General features: G+C 36.3%; 2 protein-coding genes across 3 annotated transcripts in view; one reads left to right on the top strand and one right to left on the bottom strand.

Annotated features, from left to right (window-relative positions):
* Nucleotides 1–15690, top strand: part of LOC145984103 (DNA excision repair protein ERCC-6-like 2) — a 206071-nt gene extending 190381 nt beyond the window's left edge. For both annotated transcript variants that reach the window (XM_083117522.1, XM_083117521.1), the window contains exon 15: nt 10947–15690. In XM_083117522.1, coding sequence (XP_082973648.1) covers nt 10947–11853 — 907 coding nt within the window. In that variant the 3' untranslated portion in view covers nt 11854–15690. The remainder of the gene's footprint in view (nt 1–10946) is intronic.
* A 3379-nt stretch (nt 15691–19069) lies between these two features.
* Nucleotides 19070–19504, bottom strand: LOC145983178 (histone-lysine N-methyltransferase SETMAR-like). Its single transcript, XM_083116418.1, has one exon. It carries the CDS (start codon nt 19502–19504, stop codon nt 19070–19072), a length of 435 nt encoding a protein of 144 aa, XP_082972544.1.
* Between the last annotated feature and the right edge of the window lie 4777 nt (nt 19505–24281).

The following is a 24281-nucleotide window of genomic DNA, read 5'->3' as shown; positions in this document are numbered from 1 at the left end:
TTATCGCACTGGGTTGTCACTCTAATGGTCGTAGGTTCAAATCCCCACGGCGGCAAAAACTTTTCGTAAGCTTTATTCGTTCCCATTGTTACTATTTGAATTAGTCTTCTTTGAAACTAACAACTAAAGATTATACAATTAACTCTCCGTCTTTCAAAATGGTAACATGAGGACATATTTCTTATTATAAGAATTGGAAATTTTAGTGGTCCCAACACATCTAAAATCCAAAATACTAGATCGACGTTATTTTCTATTGAATTCTAAGTCCACGTTATACACAGATAGGCTAATGGGGCCTGGACCTACAGTTTAAAGTGAGATACAAACCACTATGTGTCTCCATTTGTTATCCTGCACTGAACGTAATTCAAACAGCTCCCCGCCCCCATTTTTAAAACAAATTTACATTAAATATGGTATTTATAAGATAATCATCATCGATTTGATTGTTTTTATTATTGAACGTCAAATAAAACATTTTCCACAATCACCTCTTCGTCCCATCTCTCCCAATATCTTTCTGTCCCTCTCTTTTCCCCCTTCCCCACCCCACACACACATGTATCAAAATAAATATTTTCTTAGGTTTGTATGTGTAAAAATATAACATTAAGTACCCCCAAAAATTCTATTTATTTTCTACTTTCCGTCACCCCTCTCCCACTCGCACAACCCCTCATTATTATTGGCGTTCGCCAGACCAAGTGGTAATGTACCGACGTCTTGTAATCAGTGTGTCCTTTTCCGAGTTCCAGTCAGGTCGCATAATGTTTCACATTCCAATTTAAATGTATCCCGAGTCGTGATTAGGCTATGTGTGCAAAAAGTGATGTTAAAACGAACTCTTGACCTCAATAATACAAGTTGAGTTCCCTCTTTTCGCGAGAAATAACGAATTAACCTAATCATTAACTCAACAAATAAAAATGCATCTCTAAATTAATTAATGACAACTGTTATTACACCCAAACCACTATTTTATCGTAAATGTAAATGAAATGTCATCTCACGTAGTGAAAACAATGTGAAAATTGTTCTAATGAGTGATATATGATTGTCAAACACATACATGAATACATTATATTAAGCTCGTGAACTATAATTGGAACAATTTAATACTAATTTGAAACGATTAAAGGCAATTAAAACGACAAAGTAAACTTTTGCACAATCTTTCTGCCGATTCGCATTATTGAAACAATATTTAACCAATGGGGACGTTATCTCAAATTTGGAAATGCTGCATTGGTTGAACTTCCTGTGGACAAGACCGTGAGTCACGCCTCCTGCTCCTCCGAATCGAACTTCACTCTGATTGGAGGATCGTATATTTCACAACACTTCCTTGTTTCAGAGCTACCAACATAATTTCGTAAGACGTTGGACTTAGAAAAAATCCATGCGACAGATTTTTTGAACATGACTGTACATATTGTTGAAAATCAATTCTCAGATGTTTTCAGCAAATTAACAATATTTTTTAAAATAATGTAATTGCTTTTATTGGATACATGCTAACATAAATTTATTAACCCAGTGATAGTGTACATGATTAGTTTAGTGCAGAAAACCTGGTGTAAATACCTCGTAAGGTTTTCATGATATACATTTTCAAAGTTTGGGTTGTGCGACTTTTGAAACACTCTGTACTATGCACAATTGCTAGTAGGTAGTTTTCTGGTGCCTGATTTCCAGAGCTGGCGCCTAGCTTTGAAGAAACTTTTTCGAGCACTGCACATGATGCTCTGTCTGCTAATGGGTAATAATGGTGCTTTGCTTTACATATTTAGCACAACATGTCCTAAGTAGACTAACTAACTAACTAACTCCCTAGCCTTCTTAAACCCGAAGGTTCATGGCTGCAGCAACACAGGCCTTTCATCTTTCCCTATCTTGAGCAAGTTCTATATATTCTTTTCCATCCCTACCGATTTCCCTTAGGTCCATCTCAACGTTGTCCCTCCATCTTCGTCTTGGCCTTCCTACAGGTCTCTTACCATCAGGTTTCCCAACAAGAATCCTGTAAACTCCTCTTTCCTCTCCCATTCGTGCCACATGACCTGCCCACCTAAGTCTTCTTGATTTAATTATTCTAATAATATCTGGACATGAATACAAATGATGTAGTTCTAAATTATGTAACTTTCTCCACTCACCTGTCTCCTCATCTCTTTTAGGTCCAAAGATTTTCCTAAGGATCTTATTTTCAAATACTCTCAATTTATGTTCCTCTTTCAACGTAAGGGACCAAGTTTCACATCCATATAATACTACAGGAAAAATTACTGTTTTGTATATTTTAACTTTTAGTTTCTTAGATATTAAACGCGAAGACAAAGGTTTATGAAGAGAGAAGTAACATGCATTTCCTGAATTAAGCCTACTTTTTATTTCCTCTTTAATATAATTTTCATTTGTTAATATTACTCCTAAGTATTTGAATTTGGAAACTGGTTCAAATGAGTTGTTATCAATAATTAGATTTTGATTATTACCTAACACTTGGTTTCGGCCTGTAAGCATATATTTAGTTTTATCTTTGTTAACTTCCAAACCTATCTCTAGCAGTTTTGAAAAATATTTTAGCATTATTCTTTATTGTATTCACATCATCCCCCCAGTAAGTCTACATCATCTGCATATGCTAACAACTGAGTCACACCATTTAATTTTAGTCCTTCGTTAGTTTCTTTTACCTTCCTAACAGCATATTCTAAGACAAAATTAAAGAGCAATGGAGATAATGCATCTCCTTGTTTTAACCCATCATGAATTGTAAATTGGTCAGACATATTAATACCCACACGAATTTTACTTTCTGTTTCACTGGTGCATATTTTTATCATATTAACAAGCTTCTTAGGTATTCCAAACTCTACTAATATATTATATAATTTATCTCTTTTGACCGAATCATATGCTTTTTTGAAATCAATGAATAGCTGATGGACATTTTGATTATATTCCCACTTTTTTTCAAGTGTCTGTCTGATGTGAAAAATTTGATCTGTAGTTGATCTGTTACGTTTAAATCCACATTGATAATCACCTATAATGTCATTAGCATATGGGGTTAGTCTTGTTAAAATAATGTTAGATAATATTTTATATGTTGTTGAGAGTAGAGAAATTCCACGGTAATTATTGCAGTTCATTTTATCACCTTTTTTAAACACAGGAACAATTATGGATTCTTTCCATTTTTGAGGGATTTCTTCTTTATTCCATATTAAACAAGTTAATTTATGAATTTGACATATTAACGAATTTCCACCATATTTAATTAACTCAGCTGGTATTAAATCAATGCCAGGTGCTTTGTTATTCTTTAGCCTTTTAATGGCATCTTTAACTTCAGTCAAGTTAGGTTCTGGAACTAAAGGTTCTGCTGTGTGTACTTCATTTACTTCTGATTTATCTCCTACATGAGTAAATCATCTCAGATCATCTCAGAAGTTGCTCATGCTAACACCTGTTCAGATATCAGCATAGGTGCAATGTGCTCAGCAGAACAAACTCTGTACTTTGTCAGTTCATTCTCATTTTGGTACTTTCTGTCGTGAACCTCACCTCTAAAGGGAAGAGCATATTGAGCGAAGACTTTGATGAGGATTGTGTGTAAGTTGGTGTTCAAGCTGGAGGGCATGTGTTAGTTTTTTCCAAGAATTTTGAATCTTGTGTTCAGTAAATACCTTTGAATCAGCACAACTATGTTTAGATTGTGAATATTCGTAAACCTTTTCAAGGCAGGTTTCCTTCCAGCAAGGCATCTCAAGTGATTGAGCTCATGTTCTTGACAAATGTTTTTTGATTTAAATAACTTTCAGAAATAATGTATATATTCATGTACAGAATAATTTGTAACAACCTTAGAATGACTTTTGCTGAAAGTATATTAATCTTGCAATCATTCAATGATGTTTATTTGGTTCTTAGATATTCGTAAGTTTTCAAGAGAAAAGCATGGGAACAAAATATATGTACTGAAAGCTGGAGCCCATAACTCATACAAAAGCAATATATAAACTAAACTGCAAACACACTAAATTTATGTTACTTCACAACACAATTATGTTTGCATGGGAAAATCAATGAACATTTTGTGGAAATATCTACAGAATACTAATTATGTTAAACTGTGAATAGTGTTATTATCATTAAGCTCCAACTAAACATGGCAGCTGATAAAATTAACAATTTATAATTTGAAATGTAAAAGAAAATGTGTTGTTAGCATTATAAGACTAATTCCTTTTTAATTTTAAGTTATAATTACAGATGCAGTCTGCTGCTACAAGCAGCTCTTAAAATAAAATAAATATTTCTTTAAAAAAAAAACTGCCATCTTAGTTTGATGAGAAGTGAGGCAACATGTTGTTTTCCAATTTAAGAACAAACACTGTGTTTTGTTACAAAAATTTTATATGGGAAGTTCTTCTGATAAGCAGTGTACCACTTTATATATAGACTATAGAAATTATCAGAAAACATTTTTAAACATCGAAAAACAAATGTATACATTTGTACATACATGTGCCAAAAACACAAACAAGTTTATGTATGTGATTTAGAGTTGGAAGTGGTCGTAAAATTTTTCCTGACTTTCTTTTTGGATTTTTTCACAAAAGTGTCTCAAATCAATGAAAATATGGGAGTTGGCAGTATTTTTCCTCTTCATGGTTTTCGTTTATCTCCCTACTGTAAAATACACACTCATTTCTAAATGTAAAATACAATTTACAATATGAAATTCGTAGCTAGATATAAACAGTGTTTTCAAAAAAGCTGGCTTTTTTGAATGGGCAGTTCTTTCTGAGTGCTATCTTCATATTTCGGTAGGCTTATTAAATGCATCTGTGTAGTATAAACATATTCACCTAACTAGATCTTCAAAGTTTATATGGAAATTAATATGCAGCCTTAACTAATATTAATATATCAACTATGGGTTAATCATAGTTAAATTATGTATAGACTTGCTGTCAAATATAAAATTAGATTTAAATTAGTCATCAACCCCTGGCTGCAATGGACCTTTTGCGGCCCGTTGTTTGAAAAACACTGGCACTAAAACTGAAGCAGAGGCAAATAAGACTGGCCGTCAAAAAAAATCACAAAAAAAAATCTAAGAAATCTGGACGACCTACAGTTTGAAATGAGATCCGAAACACCCTGCATCCACTGAAGATTGAACCTCAGACCCCTTCTTATCACAAGGTAACAGCATTACTTTTTTCCACTCCAGAGGCCCATTCATGATTAGAAAACAAACCTTCTATCAAAAGCCGACCTTTTTCTAACAACAGCACTTGCAATTTGTTCTCTGTGATTTACAGGCTAAAGTAACCTGCGATAGGTCGAGGGTGAGCGCCGCGATCACTTTAAATTTTAATGAAGTGTCATTTTAACTTTATTTTAAATATTGGCCTGTGGTGCACTCGAGCTGACTTTTGGAGTTTCAAGAGCGACCTGATCACATCTTTATGAGATGATGTAAACTGCATTATTAGAGAGAACATTGTTGTGGAAATAGTGTTGTCAGAGTGAGCGCAGAGCTCACACAGAACCGATTACGTTATGTATTTTTTATTTACATTTGTGCATTATTTAGTCAATAGGTCTATCCTGTTTCTAGTGAGTTTTCATACCTATATGTTCTTGTTGTGTTAATAGAAAATAGAAGTGGTCAGAAGTAGCGCGCTACTTGTAGCAGCGTCGCTACAGTAGCTAGCTACAAAATTTGTTTTTCTTGTGTAGTGGTTGTTATGTGTTTGTGTGTCTTGTGCAGTAGTTGTGCTGTGTAGTGTATGAGTTTGTCTTGTGTAGCTACTGTGGTGTCTAATGTGTTTGTGTTTGTCTTGTGTAGTAGGTGTGCTATCTAGTGTGTTTGTGTTTATCTTATGTAGTAGTTATGCTGTCTAATGTATTTCTGTTTGTCTTGTGTAGTATCGGTGATGTGTATGTATATGTCTTGTGTTGTAGTTGTGCTGTCTAGTATGTTTGTGTAGTAGTTGTGCTGTCTAGTGTGTGTGTTTTGTCTTGCGTAGTAGTTCTGCTGTCTAATTTGTTTGTGTTTGTCTTGTGTAGTAGTTGTGGTGTGTAGTTTGTTTATGTTTATATTGTGTAGTAGTTGTGGTGTGTTTGTGTTTATATTGTGTTATAGTTGTGATGTGTTTGTGTGTGTGTTGTGTAGTAGTTGTGCTGTCTAATGTGTTTGTGTTCGTCTTGTGTAGTAATTGTGCTGTCTAATGTGTTTGTGTTTGTCTTGTGTAGTAGTTCCTCCATTCATATTGGGGGTTAGGTGTAGAGCTGACAACTCTGCACTGTAAAAAAAATGTCAAGAAACAGCAATATAAGGCCATGGATGTTCCCAAGGTAAAATATTCTGTAGGTAAAATAGTCCCCCATTCGGATCTCCGGGTGGGGACTACTTTGGGAGGTCCCTGGACTAAGGATAAGATCTACATTAGGAATAAGGATATTAAATTAGTCACCTGGAATGTTCTGAGCCTTTACCGGCCTGGGGCATTTCAGTGTACAGTTAATGAGATATTTAAGTATAAATTAGATGTAGTAGCTGTCCAGGAAGTTAGGTGGCCAGGAGAAGGGAATTGTAAAACTAAAAATTATACTTTTTTCTATGGTGGTACTGAAAATCATAATTTTGGAACAGGCTTTTTCATAAATAATAGAATTATCTCGGCTCTTAAAATAGTAGAATTTATTAATGATAGGATATCATATGCAGTTTTACAGGGTAGGTGGTGTAAAATTATTTTAATAAACATACATGCACCAACAGTCCTAAGTAGACTGCAGATTGTTTTTCTTTACAGACATAGTATCAATATACTTATATTTTAAATTTAAATGTGTGCCAGTCTTTTTGATTGCCTTACCCCAAAGCTAATTCTTAGTTACTTAAAAAACTTGAGAATATATAGTTGAGAAAATATACTTACCAAGTGGGAAATTATGTAATTTGTCATATACTAGAAACTTCGTAAACAAGATGCTCAAATTCCTAGTTTTGAGTGAGTCCTAGAAATGAAGCATGTTCACAGTAACATGCTATGTTGCCAACTCTCATTTGGTAGGAATAAAATGGACTTGTGAACTCACCCCTATGGGCAACTCCCAACCCAGCCTCCCCTACTTGAAATTTTAGATATTTGTCCTGAGAAATCTGAAACCATACTTAAATTTTATCTATTCACTAGAGTTGCACCCTGATTTAAAAATTTGTATATTCGCCATGCTGTAATCACATAATTCAACTGGGGAGAATACTGCAAGTCCACAGCAATCGCCAAGTCAAGGTGAAGTTTTAGGTGAAGATGCACCACCAGCCACTGAAGATCAAGGCAAGGACAGATCCATCAACAGGACACCATGCACATGAAGGAACTCTGAAGAGCTGGGAGTATTTTACCATCAACAAGTGAAGGTGATATTAGTAAGCCTAGTTAAAGTATTGAGGCAGCCCAGGGCATACCATATCCATTTAAACAAGCCCTGTTTTCAGTGGCAATAACTGAAAATTTGACCTGATTTAGTGCAACAAGTTTTATTTATTATACACCATGTTCACGAAACATTACAAATGGCTATATTTTCCCAGCGAGAGAAAAAACATGCACTCAAGTGGTTACAAAATGAAATACAAGCTTACCAAATTATGGTTTCACATCTTAAAAATGTTCATTGTGTCCACCTTGAGACACACAGCACAGATCTATCCTACAGTCAGGGACATTGAATTTTTGCAATGTACGAAAATGCAAAATGTAAAGAAATGTTGCAATTTTTAATGTTCTGCAAATAACTACATCACCAATGATAAAAAATGTGTGAGTTGTTTTCGCAAAGTAATGCGAAATGTGTGCTTTCCTCGAAATGAACGCCTTTTCATGAAATACAAGGGTCAACCAGAAAGTAAGTTTCATTGGCCTATTAAAAGGACACAAAATGTAATAGATCAAAACACTTTATTGTACACTGAAGTACTGACATTGGACTATGTTTCAATGTAATTGCCATCCCTGTTGAGACACTTATCATAATGAGACACCATATTTTGTATCCCCATATCGAAGAATGATGCTGCCTTTTTTGATAACCAAGTGGTAACAGCTTGTTTGACCGCATCATCATCCTTGAAGCTCTGGTCAGCAAGGAAAGTTTTCAGGTGCAAAGAGAGATGAAAATCAGATGGGGCAAGGTCTGGACTGTACGGGGGATGAGGAAATGTTTTCTAACCAAAGTCTGTAAGGAGTCGTTGCGTTGCAGCCACTGTATGGGACGAGCATTGTTGTGAATGAAAACAACAACATGGCTCAACATGCCACGTCGCTTCTTTTGGATCCATTTTCAATTGAGAAGAAAGGACACTTACTTAAGCCTCAAAAACTACTATGATTAACCTAAAAATATATATTTTTCATGAGCAAGCAGGCTGCAAAGAAATGTAATGTTCCATGGCTGAAGTCCTTGCCTTTGTGGAATCAAAATATGTTTTCTGAAAATTTGACTAAGTTTACCACAACAATTCTTTTTTATGGTATACATTTACATATAATATAAATAAAATGCCAATACAGGCATGCAAATAAAACAAAAACAGAAGAAACTTCAAATTTTTCAGCAATTTCTATGTATGTGAAAAAAGTTGGTTTACTGCCAGTAAACCAACTCTGGTTTAACACTTATTTTATTTAGTGTGTCCGGTAGTTGACAGGGGTGACAAACTTTAGAGTACTCATAATATGTGTGTCCCTATGTTTGACACAGTGTTAATAAATTAATTAGTCAATGTCTTCAATTCTAAACTCTCAAAACACATTATGTGGATAGTAATTGTGAAGATAAAAAACAGAAAGAGAAATAATGAACTGTCAAATAAATTACACTTACGTTGAATAAAATTACCAAGAATACCAAGAAGACAAGTCAGAATTGGCAGTACAAACAATATTATCTAGATGACAGACAGAACTCTCCTTGTTGAACCAGCTCTTATTCACACAACACAAGTCTGGAGTTGTACAGTGTTGCCAAATGTTCTCTAGGCTTGCACATTGCCTTGTTTCTTCAGTTTTAACAGTGGCATGTCGACTACTGGTACATGGTTGAACACTGAGGCATTTACCTTAAGTTACTGGTAAATTATTTGTAATTTATGTGAAATACATATATAATAAATTCTCTCTATAACCATGGATCACATAGAATTTGCAACATGTGATTATACGTAGAAGTTTTTCTATAAGTTGTACACAGGGAATCATTCAAATAATGCATTTCAAAGTTAGAAATCTAAAGGTCAAGTTCATTAAAACAGCATGATATGATCCACATTTTTATGTGATGTCACAACTTTAAAATATATTACCGATATAATATACTTTTATGAAAGGACACTTAAATGTTGTGTTATTATATGTAATATTGCACCCTGTTTGTAATGTATATATTTTGTTAATGTTTATTGAATTTTATGCTCTATTATGAGTAGTTTAATGTATCTTCATGTTTGCGAGAGTGCACTATGGGAATTTGTATTTCTATACCTGTGTAGATGTCAGTTTTGTTGATAATATCCTTTTGTAGATAGTGAGTGATTCATCTGTACTTTAATCTGTGTTCTCGAAAATAGTATAAAAGCGAGGATATCGCGTAAGAATCATCACACACTTTTGCCACGGATCGACGAAGCTTTTAAACTTAAAAGGAACTCCTTGGTGTTGTGCATACATCTTGGTATGGTAGTTCAGGGCGCAAGCTAGGCCCATGTGATCATAGGTACGCCGATAGCCATGCATTGATGATATGCACAATACTGCAACCATTCTACGTTAAATAATAAAGCTAGCCTAAGGATTAATTTGGAAATAAAAGGCTAAAGAGCAAATATTGGCTCAGTTATCATTGCATATCTCTTGGTGTGGTAGTTCGGGGCACAAGCTATGTCTATGTGATCATAGGCTTGCCGATAGCCACGCATTGAGTTTATGCTTTGAGTTTTTAGTTGAGTCAATTCAACGACAAAGCGAAGTCCTCGCCTTCGTCTCAAGTATATTTGCATTATAATTGCAATAAATAAAGAATAAAACCTTTCAGTTTATACATACTGCAGTAATGTGGTTTTATTTCTCTGTGCTGTGAATATTGTCTTTGCCTAACACTATCCCTGTACCTGAGAGGAGTCTGTGTACTTCACCAAGTCTCATCGTTCACCGCTGAGTATTATTAAGTTAATATTAATAGTATAATAATACGACGCGTCTAATTGCAAGAACGTATCAAGCATTCAGAACCACACTTTTTTTATAAATGTTATTTTCTGGGCACACATTAGAATGAAAAGTATCATATTTATATACAACTAAACAGGAGCCACAGGACAATCAGGAAGGCATCTGACTACCATGCAGAAGATCCATATTTGATTCCCAGGGGTGGAGATCTCAAGTGCGATTTTTTTTTTAGAAAATGTCCCTGCATAGTGTGATAAAGTGGCTCTGGGGCTTATCAGTGAGTACCTGGCTGATCACATCACTTCCAACTATGGCCATGATAGAGAATGTGTGGAGCCCTTATGTACCTTTAAGGTATGGTTTAAATCTCAAATAAAGAGGACACTCCAATGATTACAATAAGATATAATACATGGGATCACCTGCACTGTCACATGAACAGCAAAGCATGAAGTCAGGGGTCCTCATGAAATTCATAATACTTATTTCATGAAAACATTCCAGCATTTTTTCCCATACTTTGATACAAAATCAGAACCCACAGTATATATTTTCACCTTCTTCCTACTAATTTTAATTTTATTTTTAATATGAAAATGTTCAGTTACAATGAAGTACTGTATATTGGAATCTGAATTTTACATGTTTCCTGCATTCCTATATTACATTTTTTTTCTCTCTTTACAGAAAACTGTTCTGGGATATTGCTTCAATGGAAGGGATTTCCCCATCAGTTTTAGCAGACAGGGTCTTAGCAATGAATGAAGCAGAAAGGTGCCAGATTTTGCACAGATTCTACATGCAAAACTCAAATCTTCATGCATCATCATCATCTAAAATTTTGAAGCATGATAATAAGGAACAGGAAAACAGTTTGACGAAAAGTTCCTTGAATAATTCTGATGAGAATGATTTCATTGAACCAGTTCCACACTCAAGCAAGGACTCTAGTGTTAGTTATAAACCACATGACAACCGTGATCATGTACAATACAAAGGCTCTGATATGTTGAGTGATACACTTGGTGATGAAAAAGAGAAACCTGGATGTGAAACAGGAGTTGTGTGTATAAGTAGTGAAACTGAGGGACTTCTAAATAATATTTTGTTTCCATCAACTGAAAAACAAAGAAAGATTGCCCCGTATAAACAAAAGCAGCTTACAAATGAACATGGAAATTCTAAAACTGCTACTATAACTTCATTCTCAAAGCATGAACCAAAAAGTAAAACACACAATTTACTTGATATTGGTATATGTGTTACGCATGAAAATTTTTCAGGTAATAATCATACTACTGTCTTAGATAGTATACAGTCTGATCATCAACAAATTCCAGGGCACAGCACTAGGTGCACTGAACAAAAAACTGAAGTTCAGCATAGTTCTGTTCATTCTATGTTGGACAGCATTTTCTTTTCAGAAAATTCTCCATCTGTAAATATGTCAAATTCATCCGAAGAAAGTAACTGGATAAAAGTGAGCAACAAACAGAGACAAATTAAAGTAGTTGCCGATGACCACTTCACAAGATGGGTGAAAAGTGGAAAGTTTAAGAAGATAGATAAGAGTGTAGAACATAATAACTACTAATGTCTATTTTAATTACACCAGTGATCAGGTATATTCCACCTTGGGCTCATATTGTGATATTTATGTTAATGTGCAATAATTTTTATTGAATCTTTTATTTGAAATTGAAGGTACATGTTGAATATATGTACACATTTTCCCTGGTTCTTCTGACTTTTAAAGTATATAAGTATTTTCATAAGTATTTCCAGACCAATGTGCTTAATTTTTGTTCCAGTATTTAAACTAGTCATTATGTTTATGTTCAAAAAGTTTTGTTTTGTTTTGGTTAGGGCTGAGCTGATACTGATATATCAGTATCAGAAAGTATTGATTGGTTTTCATTTACTGATACCAGCCGAAACTTCTCTGGCATTTTGATCATTCACAGCATCTACAAAAATGCTATGAGACACTTTTGTGGAGTCTAATTATCTTGAAAGTTATGCAAAATTCGAATATCATTGCACCAATATTATTTTGAAGAACTGTATTTTGTGATTACATAACAGGTATTTTTTTAAAAAAATATTGTGGTGTATTTTTTTAAATATTAATAGGAAAACTCTGGAAATTCGATATTTATAGCCTAATTGGAATGGAACACTTGCCCACTAATATTAATCAATATTTTGAGCAACTTCTAATTGTTACAATAAGTACCAATATCAACATCGGTATCGGTGGGAATCTGTATCAGTATCGGCTCAGCCCTAGTTTTGATTTGAAATTTAAATTGTTTGTGCAACAAAGAAGTCAGTGTTTCTGGAGTAACAAATTGGAAATTCAACAATACAAGTTAAATGTGCCAATACAATTCAATCTATATCTAGGGACATAATAGGTGTGCACATAAGAACTATCCGTATGCCTATATATTTGTTGTTTTATAACTTTCAGTGACCTCTGCTGCCATCCACATCACAACTTGCAGTTTTAACTGGACTATTGGCTAGTATCATCTGGTTTACATTTTCTGTGCACTGCGTATGCTGTTGTAGTTTGTTTCATCTACTGGACTGCCTGCTTTTCCCAGCATTATTTCTTACAGCAACAGAATCAATATGTAAAGATTTTACCAATATTTAATTAGCCCATGTAGATGTCATCCCATCACAAATCGTTTTCCTCACTGTGCACTAAATATAGGCTAAGGAAAGTTTAAAGAAATATATTTTTCCAGAAATTTTAATTTCTTTATATTTATTCAGATTTTCCTAAAAAGTTCTAAAAAAATGTTCTATTTTCTCAGAGTGATCCTTTGTGATACATACATTCAAGTATTAAGTTACATAGCCCATTGCTAGAAGTGGGATCACTTGGGAATAGTTGCCAACACTACTTTTTTTTTTGCTAGCATGTAATATATATTAGTTATTTTTTTTATGATAAACTATGGGTCAACTTTCAGCTATACTTATAATAGGTACACAGTTGAAATTTTTCTATACATTTTCATATATTGTGAGGACGGAAGGGACTTTCCGAAAAGGGGATATTGTAAGTAAATTACCCTTCATGAGTAAATTATCTTCAATATCAAGATAGGATGTCAACATTTTATTTCCTGGGAAAACCTTAGTCATCTCATCGAAAATGAAACAAACTTTACTCTCTATGACAAATAGTCCTCATTCTATGATTTTTTTAAAAAAATATTTTGGTGCATTTGAAAAAGCCTACATGCAATTAACATCAATATTAATTAAAAATTAAACTGGTTTTGACAAGCACATGATACTCATATTGCATTGTAATTTAAGTATGTTATACCTTCATATGTATATAAATAATGAAGATAGAACTGAAATATTATGTGTAGTTTTGTACACATGCTGTCACATATTTCTGGTACACCTAAGTTTAAGGTGCAGAATACACTTTGGAGAAAATTGGAGTTGTTATGGAATCAACCTGTGTGAATCCTGTTGCTACACCAACTAAAGCCAAGTAAAAGCGGATGAACAAGTTACAGCAGCACACCTAACAGCTCGTGGCAATGTGACTCAGACTGGAAACCTGCCAAAGGCCAATGAAAATTTCGAGTTCTAATGTATATGATAGCAGAGATTTGTAAAATTAATAGATATGCAAATAGTGGAAGTAAAATTTCAACATTTATAAATGTACTTTTTAATTGTATATTTGGCTATTACATTTGAACAGACATGTGTTCAAGTGAAAAATATGTTTGCGCAAAGATTAGTTCATGCACAGATTTTCCCATAAAACCTGAATATTTTTTTGAAATCTTGTCCTGGTATTTGATTTTCCCCATGTTAAATTATTATGAAAGTATTCTTTGTTTCTGGGAAGACACACCAGGCCAAATGCCAAATAACTTTAGGTTATGCAGTTATACTAAATTTTGGATAAAGTGTTCTCTATTTGTCAGTTACCATTGTTAATGATTAGCCTGAATCACAGCTGACTCAAAAAGATGCAGCCTTTGCATTCATTTGTCTTAATTGTTTGTGAACAATGTTTCCAACTTTGGAACCAAAAGTACCAATGCACATGTGTTTAAAAGTGAAAGCTTCTGTAGTGCCCCAATTTTGATTTCTTGCAGCTTGATATAGATTTGCAGAGCTAATAGTTTTTACTCAAAGTGGATTTTCTGTGGAATTAGTTGGTTTGTAACTGGTCAATCTCCTATGTTGGGTAACATTGTACCTTATAGGAACTGAAAATGATTAATCGTCTTTTACATTGGCTTCAAGGACATAATCTACACACAATTTCCCCTCTCTCCTTTCTTCCATTTTAAAAAAAATTGGTGGATACTATTATCCTAAAATTTATCGGAACCATTTCACAACTACATTTTTGCTAGTTTTCTGACACATGATCTTTCATGTTCTGACATTTCTTCACCTGCAGCGGACACAGATCTTTATTTTAGAATGGTTACTGTGTATCAAGAGTTATTTTCTTAATGAAAATATATTGACTTCTTAAATTTTGGTTGATAATTTTTTGTATTTTTATATGTGATAAAGACTAAAATGTTTTGAAAATCATCAACCATTTGAGTAACTTGAATGTAAAAGCTCTGGGTACTCAACTGTACTTCCACTTTTTCAAGCAATCTATCTGTGGTTCTTTGATCTCCTCTCATGTGAATCTGCATTATTCTAAAGAATAATATGACATATATAATTGAGTTCATGAATCTGTTATTTTTGCATTGTCTTTGTGCATATAACACTTTCATTAAATTTTAAATTGGTACATTTTCAGTAATGACTATCTTTTATAAGTTCATCCATTGGTGTGATGTAATCTAGTTTCTTTATGAGCAGAGCTACATTTGGAAGTGGTAAATTTTAAATCTTATCATATTTCAGATCATATAATCGTGAGTTTTTTGCATAAATTTTCAGCCTACATTTATTACAATATAAAACAATAAATTTCATAAAAGAATTGATTATATGCTGTTTTCACATTTTTGTTTGATACTTTTGTTTACACATGCAAGTAAGTGCAATCTTATGTGCAATTTTTGCAATTCTATGCATAATTTTTAATTTCAATTTTTGTATTTTTGTGCATGAAGTTTCATGTTTTTGGTTCAAATTTAGCATGTCCCTAGCTATATCTTAATAAAGTAAAAATTCATAAGTTTTCTGTGCATATTAGTTTTGTTACCTCTAATGTTTCAAGTCCCAACATATGTAACTAAAGTTAAATTGTATGTAAATATATTTGACTGAAGCTTTTTGATAGCCTGTACATCAATATTTGATGAAGATTTTGAAATTATTTTTTGGTGGAAATTATTTTCTTACTTGTCAGTATATAATTGATTTGCAGCTTGTTTTTACTATTCAATTTTGTTTTTACAAGTTGCATATGTATGGTGTGTCAAACAAGATAATAAAATTTCATTGACATTAATGGCCATTTTCACCATTTGTTACATATTTTTAATATCTGTGCACTTTTCTACAGGAAGGAAAGAAGGAAAGAATGGAGAGAGAGAATCTCTCTCTCTCTCTCTCTCTCTCTCTCTCTCTCTCTCGCTTTTTTCTAACCTTCCATCCTCGCCCGACTCTTTATTCTATCTATCCTTCTTCCTACTCCCTGTCTCTCTCTTAAGAGAGAGAGGGAGGGAGGGGGCGGGAGAAAGGGGAAAAGGAAACTGGGAAAGAGAGAAAAAGGAAAGATTCTACATTTCTCTATGTTCATTTTAAGGGAGATTTCACACCGAAGTGACAAGCAACATGCAACAGGAGACAAGCTGCAAATGACACATGTCGCTTAGAAGCAAACCATCAGTAATCAAAGTGAACCTTTGAACTGAAACAACACAAGCTGCATATGTTGCTTGTCACTTGTGTGTCACTCTGACTGGGCCGTTTTCTCAATACCGTGCATCGTGTCGCCTCAGTTTGTTGTTTGCATATGCACAGTGAATGCTTCACCTCAACGAGCAGATGTATCTAAACTCTAGAAGAGAGCCTTATGACATGTTTGAACTTCATGATATAATAAAGTGTCGATATGTACAATGTTTTAAGATTTAAACACAATTAAAACCAATACGTTGCTGACCAAGGCAGTTTATTAAGATAAAACACTTAACACGTAACGTTTCGACCCTGTATCAGGGTCTTCCTCAGACGAAGAACTAAACTAAAATGATGAAGTATTTCATCATTTTAGTTTAGTTCTTCGTCTGAGGAAGACCCTGATACAGGGTCGAAACGTTACGTGTTAAGTGTTTTATCTTAATAAACTGCCTTGGTCAGCAACGTATTGGTTTTAATATGGAAAAAACAAGGCTTAATTATATTACAATTAAACACAATGTTCTTTTGGCTTTATCAAGTTTGTTGGTGCAGTTATTGGTTGTAATTTGCCTTCAACATCTTGTAAAGAGCCTGTGTTGTGGCCATTTAGGACGTGACCGCTTTTGTTTGAAACAGCCAGCCATGGAGGCATGTTAGTCCATAGCCCTGAACCGGGCCCTTGTATCAACTATACTGAGCTGTGAAAGGTTCTGCTGAAAGTGGTTGACAAATAACAAAATCCTAATTTCATATTTGAGTTGTGAGATTTTGTTTTTTAAGTCTATTTTATGCACAAATAGACTAATCAACATTGGACCTACATTTAAGTGGGATCAGCACCACTGTGTGCCTCCACCGGATATCGAACTCAGGATTACTTAATTACAAGGAGATGATGTTAGCGCTTCATCATCCACATGTTTATATTTGTCAACAAACTCACACGTAATCAAACTATTATTACTCTGTTGTTATGCCAGAATTTAGTTATCAATATTTAATTTCAAGAGTATATGTTAAATCATGTATAAAATTTTAAATATGTGAAATATATTTACGAGGAAAATTCCTGGGATCTGGACATCGACTTTTAAAAAAGTAATTTCCCAAACCATTATTTCACGAATGTTGAGAACCACTGCTCTAGTGTTTAGCTCTTCGATCTTTGGCCAATGGCAGCCAAGCAATGTTTGAAAATTCCTTTTGAAAAAAAAACTATTATATTCCAAATTCTGAAACATTACATCTGCTTAGAATTCCTTCTACAGCAATCACACATTTTCATGTAGCTTTCTTTCACTGTTGATGGAAAATTGGCTTAAGGCGAAGATACAGTTTCGGTGTCCTGAGGTCCTGAGTTGAGAAGATCAAGCCTCCAAGGGGAGGTGGCAGCTTCTTTCCCTCACATTTCTGAGTGGAAAATTTACGACACTTGGAAGAGGAATCACAGAGATGGCCAGGAAGGTTCCTCCATCCTCAAGCGAAAACACATCGAATTTCCTCTATTTTCTTTCAAAGGGAGAGATTTGTAAAGTTGACATCAGATGTATGCAAGGGACTCCCTTGATATGTGTGAATAAGTCAAATAGTAATGTATCTCAAGTTCGATACCCAGGTGGAGGCCCTGTGGCCGAGTGGTTAGCACATCGCGCAGCGACGCCAAGGGTCCCGGGTTCGAATCCCGGTCGGGCTTGGTTGTTTGTGAATGTCCATTCATCAATTTCATCACTCATCCCCATCTTCGCAAATTAGCCAAGAGGCACGAAACGCGAAGTAAAATAAACTAAATCAAATCAAAAATCAAAACCAGGTGGAGGCACATAGTGGCTCTGATCCCACTGTAGCTCTAGTCTCAATTAGCCTATCTGTATGTAAAGTGGACTTGAAATAGCAGCTCAAATAGTAAGGTATCTATCTATCTATGGTTTAGGCTATTTTTCAAACACCATAGCCTACATTACAGTTTACCAGTGTCTCGAAATAGTGGCCGCGGTGGCTCAGTCGGTAACGCGTCTGACTACCATGCTCAAGGTCCCGGGTTCGATCCCCGGCCGGTTCAAATCCGGGAACTTTTCTAACGGTGGAAGCGGCCCCGGCGCCTACCCAGCGTCGAATAGCATGGGTACCTGGGGGAAACCCTGGGGGGGTAAAGGCAGTCAGGGGCGTGATGCTGATCACATCACCCCCACTCACGACCGGATCAAAAAAGTGTGGGGCGTTACCCCCACACCCCCTATACGCCTTCATGGCGTGGTGCTATGCACAGGGGAACACTTTACTTTTACTTTCTTTACTCGAACGAGATTACATTCTTGAACAGTAACTTTTGGTCTCATCTCGTAAGGTTTTGTTTTCGTCTCTATTTTAAACATCTATCTCATTCTACGAGGCTTGTCAGGAAAGTAAAGATACAAATGAAAAATAAGATATACAAGAAATGTATTACATGCAACTACAGCTACACTGGATACACTGGTACAGAAGCTATTTCTCCACATAAGTGTCACCATTGTCCAAACATTTGTTCAAACGTGGAACATGTTTTTGTATCCCAGAATCGTAAAAATCCACCGCCTGCATCTGGAACCAAGTTGTGACTTCTTCCCTGACCTCATAGTCGTCAAAGTGTTTTCCACCAAAATGTTTCTTTGGATACAGGAACAGATGGTAATCGCTGGGTGTGAGGTTGGGGCTGTATGGCAGATGTTCAAGGACGTCCAATTGAAAATGTGCAAGCAGATCCTTGGTGACATTCGCTGAATGGGGCCGGGCATTGTCATGAATAAAGTGGATTCCACGTGACAACGTGCCCCTCAGTTTGTTTTGAATTGCACGTCGAAGATGTTTCAAAGTCTGGCAGTAGGTTTCAGCATTAATCGTTCTTCCAGAAGGCATGAATTCCAACAGTAGGATGCCGTGGCGATCCCAGAAAACGGTTGGCATCAGCTTGAATTTTTTGGCTTTTGTAGAATGGTTATCTGCAGTGACTGCTGCTTGGATTCAGGCATATGGTGTAACACCCATGTTTCATCACCTGTCACTATGTAGTCTAGGAATGCATCTCCCTCTTCTGTGTAGCGCATAAGAAAGTCCAGTGCGTATCCCAGTCTTTTGGTTTTGTGTTCCTCAGTCAACTTTTTTGGGACCCAGCATGCACACAACTTTCTGTATTCTAACCCACCCACAACTTGATGAATAGTGTTTCTTGAAACGTCAGGAAACATCACACACAATTCTCTAATTGTCACCCACCTGTTCGCACGAACCTCTGCTTCAATGTGATTGCGAATGTCAGTGATCACGGACCACCTCCCACTCCTCTGTTCATCATGAATATCACACCGACCTTCTGCAAAGGCATGGCACCACTTCGCCATATTTTACGGATTCATTATGTTCCTGTACATGGTCACTATTTCTCAATGGATCTTCATTGACACTTTCCTTGTGCCTGCAAAAACCTGATCATGGTGCACACTTCACACCTGGCCGGATTCGGTACTGCCGCTGCCATTTTCAATGCGTGTTCCTCGCACAAGACTCAGCACAGCACTGACGACTCACTCCCAATCCTCATCGTATGGATCAAGGTTACTGCCAGTGTTGCCAACTTTGGTACACATTTTTTCCCTAATGTGCAAATGTGTTTGTATCTTTACTTTCCTGACAAGCCTCATAATTTCGAATTTTGAAACATGACAGGCTTGTGTGTACTAATCCCATCTATTTCTGATGTCTTGTCTCCAAAAATGTACATAAAAATATACAACAAAAAGCATATTTTTGAGCTAAAAGCCCTGACAAAAAGAAATCTTATTCTGATGGAAATCAACCATGCAGCATATAAGAGATTTATCAATAATCAGGTAACTACTATCTTGGTGTGCGGCAATAAATCTAATAGCGTTGTAATTTTGGTTTAGGCTAATGTTTCAAAAGCCATACATTCTGGTTGACCCACTGTTGAACAAAATGAGAGTATCGAAGAGTAAGTCTCGGTCTTTTAATTGTCTTTAGAGAAGCATGTCTCATTCTCAGCCTCATTTCTCTCATTGTTTTTGCATTTCTGGAATAAAACTCATACTTTCAAGAAATTTCAGACACTGAAAGCACAAAATATATCGAGAAATAGCAACATTAAACCACAATTATTTGTAATTTCTTGACTGTTCAGGATCACCATTTGATTTGCAATTTGCATTCACCAAGTTATGTGACAGACATAATTAAAAAAAATTAAAAATGAATGGATTCTTTCAGTAGATGTGCATATGAATTGGTAGTTGTGAACAGAGTAAAACATACACGTGGAGTGATGATATGAACATTAGTACCATATACGTACTATGATATACTTATAAATGAAGCAAATAGGCCAAAGACCAGATTGATTGATTGATTGATTTAGTTTATTTTACTTCATGTTTTGTGCCTCTTGGCTAATTTGCAAAGATGGGGTTGAGTGATGAAATTGGTGAATGGACATTCACAAACAACCAAGCCTGGGCAGGATTCGAACCCGGAATCCTTGGCATCGCAGCACGATGTGCTATCCACTCGGCCACAGGGTCTGGCTGTTTATCATGAAGCCAAATGTACAACCAGCTGCAAATGTAATAGTAGGCTAATTCTCTTCTTGATTTTCTTGAAGTGTGACAGAAAATCCTTGCTCTGATAAAATTTTTAGTTGGAGAGTTAAAAGTAAAGTTCAAAAGTGGTAAGAATCTGGGTTTGCAGAATAGGAAAATTATACTTTGAAAGCTATGAATCACCTTGCCAAATTGAAACACATGCATCAGATCCAATTAAAACAATGAATGCTTGTATTCATTCAAGCAATGTTTTCGTCATTCTTGTTACGCTAAAAAAAAAGACTGTTCGAATCCTGGGTCTGAACATGAGATATTTCTTGCACATACAATTTTTTTTTAAAATTCTGCCCTACATATTTTCGAAAAATATTTACATCTCCTTCATTTTAGAAACACTTGTTTTTAAAATACAAACATTTTATTTAGTTAAATAAGGAATATTGATGTACAGGGGTTGGACAAATAATATGAACATCCACCTAATATGGTGTGGGACCACCTTTGGCTTTGAGAACAGCCTCAATCCTCCTGGGAATGGATGCATACAAATCCTGGATGGCAACTTTTAGATTTTGTTGCTTATGATTTATCACTGCGAGTCTTTCTCTTAATTTAGCAATTACTAAATAATGGTCACTGGCACAGTCAGCACCTCTATGTGTATGAACGTCAATTATACTAGTATGCCTTCTCTTATCAATGAGAATATGATCTATCCGATTATGAGTTTTACCATCTGGAGAAGACCAGGTATATTTATGGATATCTTTATGTTTAAAAGTGGTACTTTTCATAATTAAATTCTTTGAGGTTGCAAAAGTAATCAATCTTATACCATTATCATTACTTAATTCATGAAGATTTTCTTTACCAATCGAGGGTTTAATGTCTCTTCTTTGCCAATCTGTGCATTACAGTCACCTAACAGAATTTTCATATCATACTGAGAAAATTTATCAAAGACCTGTTTTAACTCTGTATAAAAATCATCTTTACTATTATCATCTTTATCTTCCGTTGGTGCATGTATGTTTATTAAAATAATTTTACACCATCTACCCTGTAAAACTGCATATGATATCCTATCATTAATAAATTCTACTGTTTTAAGAGCCAAGATAATTCTATTATTTATGAAAAAGCCTGTTCCAAAATTATGATTTTCAGTACCACCATAGAAAAAATTAGTATAATTTTTTAGTTTTACAATTCCCTTCTCCTGGCCACCTAACTTCCTGGACAGCTACTACATCTAATTTATACTTAACTATCTCATTAACTGTACACTGAAATGCCCCAGGCCGGTAAAGGCTCAGAACATTCCAGGTGCCTAATTTAATATCCTTATTCCTAATGTAGATCTCATCCTTAGTCCAGGGACCTCCCAAAGTACTCCCCACCCAGAGATGCAAATGGAGGACTAAACTGCTCGCAATTAAAAATGCAACACCCAGAAGGAGTAATCGGAATCGGACAAAATGTGCACAGTGTGTAGAGGAGAGGTGCAGAAGGAAATGATTAGGTGTTCAAGGCCGTCATGCGTCATGTGCGCCTGCCACGCCATCTGATAAGTGGTACCTGTAGCAGGTCAGAAGGTGCAGAAGAGCAGTGAAAGTGCATGGTCGTGAGTGTAGTGTGTTAAAATCGGTCAGCAATGCCACGTCGTCGAATACGGCAGCGATTCCAGCAGGTTTCCCAGTTCGATCGCGGCCGAATTGTTGCATACCGTGAATGCGGATTATCCTACCATGAGATCGGTGCCCGTGTAGGACGGAATGCATCCACAGTGATCCGTGTATGGAACCAGTGGGTCCAGGAAGGCACTGTAGAGCGACGTAGAGGTTCACAACGTCTGCGTCGGACGACGGAACGAGAGGACAGACGTCTGATATGCATGGTCCTTACAGACAGAACGGCCAGTCAACGAGGATTGACCATGAAGTACGGGATGATTTACAACGTCCAGTGTCCCCATGAACCGTGCTTCGTCGTTTGGCGAACCGGGGAATTTTTTCCCGGCACCCACTGTTGCGGATTCCTCTGACGCTAGAGCATAGGCGTTTGCGTCTGAGATGGTGCCAAGACCGTCGTGCATGGATGGCGGAGTGGAATGCTGTAGTGTTCTCTGATGAATCCCGCTTCTGTATACAACATCATGATGGACGTACACGCGTGTGGCGGCACCGTGGCACTAGGCTTGATGACGCCTGCATCATCACACAGGTCCTTCATTGAGTATCATGGTATGGGGTGCCATCGCCATAGGTGTTCGTTCGCGTCTCGTACGCATTCAAGGGACATTGAACAGCCAACGGTACATCACACAGGTTCTCACCCCTGTTGCTGTCCCATTAATCCATGCACTGCATAATGCCACTTTTCAACAGGATAACGCGTGCCCCCATGTTGCAAGGAATGTCCTCGCATTTATGGAAGCTAACCACGTGCCCCTGCTTCCTTGGCCAGCACGTTCGCCGGATATGTCGCCAATTGAACATGTCTGGTCCATGGTGGGTTGCCGGATGGCCCAACTCAGGTTTCCGGCACGTAATGTTGAAGACCTCTGGCACCGTGTGGAAGCCGCTTGGGACGCCATACCACAAGCAGACATCGATAGACTCATTCTGTCCATGCCTCGCCATGTTGCAGCAGTTATTGCCGCCCGTGGAGGCTGTACACGCTACTAGCTCCTTGGGGTTATGCAACCATGTTCTACGTGTCACATGTCACACCACCGAGCTCTAACTGTAATCATTTTCTTATCTTATTATGAACTACATATTTGCCAAGTTTCGTGTTTCTATCTCATTTCCTTCTGGGTGTTGCAATTTTAATGGCGAGCAGTGTATTTTAGCTCCGGAATATTTTACCTTGGGAACATCCATGGCCTTATATTGCTGTTTCTTGACATGTCTTTTTACAGTACAGAGTTGTCAGCTCTACGCCTAACCCCCAATATGAATGGAGGACCGCACCTGTTGTTGGTCAGCGGATCCCTCGGATCTAGCTGGGAGGATCACATTGTAGTCCACCAACCATACCCCACTTCTGCCGATTGTGGGATGCTCATAGAGCCATGACAGGACAGCTCTGTAAATCCCAACACAGCAAAATGTTGACCATTTCACTCTGTTGGTTGACTAACTGCAGTGAACAAGTCACTGGGCGATGAGGTCATCACATCCCTATGCCAAATCACATGTAACATTCATTCTCCGCCATTTTTCAATATGGCGGCCTTAGCGTACGGGTGATCACCGGGGACTTTTGGTATGTTGTTATTAATGCTACTAAGATGTTATACACCAAATTTCAGCCTGTTATGAATTATAGTTCACTTCTTTTATGAAAACTTTCATTCTACGCCATTTTTTAATATGGTATGTTGTTATTAATGCTATAAAGAAGCTACATACCAAATTTCAGCTTGTTATGAATTAGTTCCTTTATTTTATCCTATTTTTACTTCCTTAATGGAAGAATAGTGATAATAAATATGTCTGCTGTAGCACACGTCTGTCGATCAGGTACAACGTTTCGTTCCAGGTAGGTTTCACCCACA

Source organism: Lepisma saccharinum, chromosome 2 (genome assembly GCF_977018435.1).
Source record: "Lepisma saccharinum chromosome 2, izLepSacc3.1, whole genome shotgun sequence".
NCBI classification, from domain to species: Eukaryota; Metazoa; Arthropoda; class Insecta; order Zygentoma; family Lepismatidae; genus Lepisma; species Lepisma saccharinum.
This window is presented reverse-complemented; position numbering and strand designations above follow the sequence as displayed.

What these genes read in the sequence shown, in the direction of transcription:
- LOC145983178 (XM_083116418.1), bottom strand. Translation starts at nt 19,504, where the DNA reads ATGGCGAAGTGGTGCCATGCCTTTGCAGAAGGTCGGTGTGATATTCAT.